General features: G+C 41.0%; 1 protein-coding gene across 1 annotated transcript; it reads left to right on the forward strand.

Moving 5' to 3' along the window:
• LOC146486142 (uncharacterized) lies at positions 1–1,381 on the forward strand. The gene is made up of 2 exons (XM_085098750.1): positions 1–816; positions 1,090–1,381. Exons 1-2 carry the CDS (start codon positions 374–376, stop codon positions 1,358–1,360), a joined length of 714 nt encoding a protein of 237 aa, XP_084954876.1. The 5' UTR covers positions 1–373; the 3' UTR covers positions 1,361–1,381.
• Positions 1,382–1,417: the final 36 nt, after the last annotated feature.

Below are 1,417 nucleotides of genomic sequence, written 5' to 3' on the forward strand. Positions count from 1 at the left end.
CTCCCGTGTCGCTTGTCTGAATTTTAAAATGTCCCGTGTCGGTGTTTTGTCAGTGCCTCATGTCGCTGTCGGAAATTTAATGAAAATAGTTTGTCCTTGTCGGAATTTAAGGTTAGGGAAAACGGTGCGTGATGCGGAAAATAGATCGCAAGCCGAGGTTCTTTATCACCTCAGACCCACACACGCGTACCTTGTGAAAAGGTCTGCTAATAATGCAAATCAACGGGAAAAGTATATGGACGAAGGCTTCACCACTCGCGAGTCACGCCATCCTCTGGATCGCCCTTGCTCGATTTTTCACTGTCTTTATTTTTATTGGTCAAACTTTCCCGTTGTTGGCCTTTACATCACACTAAAATTAGCGTAAAAACATATGAAATCACCGTTCTTTGTCGTTAATTCTCGACCTTATTGTCACTGTCTGAGTTTTGTCGAGAAAAGTGGTCTTTTGTCGCGAATTTATTTCATGCGCTGTCGCTACTTTTTGGGCCATGTCGCTTGTCGGAATTTACCCTGGCAGGGCCTCATTGTACCGGGAATGGCGAGCTATCGCAAGTCGTTGCTAACATCGCACAGCGTGATGGAAATGTGTTTTTCGTGTTTTATGAACACCAAATACAAATGCTTGAGATGCGAATTGCCTATTTGCAACAAATGCTCAGTATTTGAAGAAAACGAAGACGTTGAGGGATGGACAGCGGGTAAAAGCGCGGCCTACTGCGAGGTTTGTGACAGGGACCTAAAGAGAACGGCGCCAGGTCTGCCGTTGTCTGAAGAGCAGAGTATCGCCAACTTCAGGTCGAATGAAGAAACCAGGTAAAAATATTCTACCACAACATTATAAGCATATTTATTTCCATTTTGGTTGTATTTCGTGGTTGATACAATGTACGTAATTAACGCGCACACGCGCTCAAATAGACAGATGCACGAAAGAATTCAGTGTATTTGATATTATGGTTGCCTATTGGAAGAAACAAAGGAAGTGGTTTTAATTGTAGCTATTTCAATTTTTTGATTTGAAACAAATAAAAAAGGAAGGAACAACGATATCAGAATATCTATAGTAAATCTTTATTGTATTTTCAGGTCTTTAGAAACAGAAAGGGACGGTGCAGACAATGATGAATCACTAGAAGAAGACGAAGAAGAACCACCCAAAAAGAAGAAGAAGACGGCGAAGCGTGGGCCCAGGGGTTTATGGAAACAAGATCTTGTTGACGATCTGGTTGATATAGTTCTTACTAATGATTACTACCAAAGAAAGCTGATTTTTGTAAACACTAAAAATCAACAAAACGGAAAAGTTTACGAATCAAAGGCTCCTGTGAGCCAACTCGTGAATGCAGATGACACATAGTAATTGCAATTTAGACGGCTACGGAAACTTCCTCAAAAGCTAAAAGAAATTATATCT

Source organism: Pavona decussata, unplaced genomic scaffold (assembly GCF_977016875.1).
Source record: "Pavona decussata unplaced genomic scaffold, jaPavDecu1.1 SCAFFOLD_21, whole genome shotgun sequence".
In the NCBI taxonomy this organism is placed as follows: Eukaryota; Metazoa; Cnidaria; class Anthozoa; order Scleractinia; family Agariciidae; genus Pavona; species Pavona decussata.

Excerpts from the sequence above, each read along its gene's own strand:
- LOC146486142 (XM_085098750.1), top strand. The coding sequence starts at position 374 with ATGAAATCACCGTTCTTTGTCGTTAATTCTCGACCTTATTGTCACTGT. Across the intron at positions 817-1,089 it reads AGGTCGAATGAAGAAACCAG|GTCTTTAGAAACAGAAAGGG; the intron begins GTAAAAATATTC and ends TTGTATTTTCAG.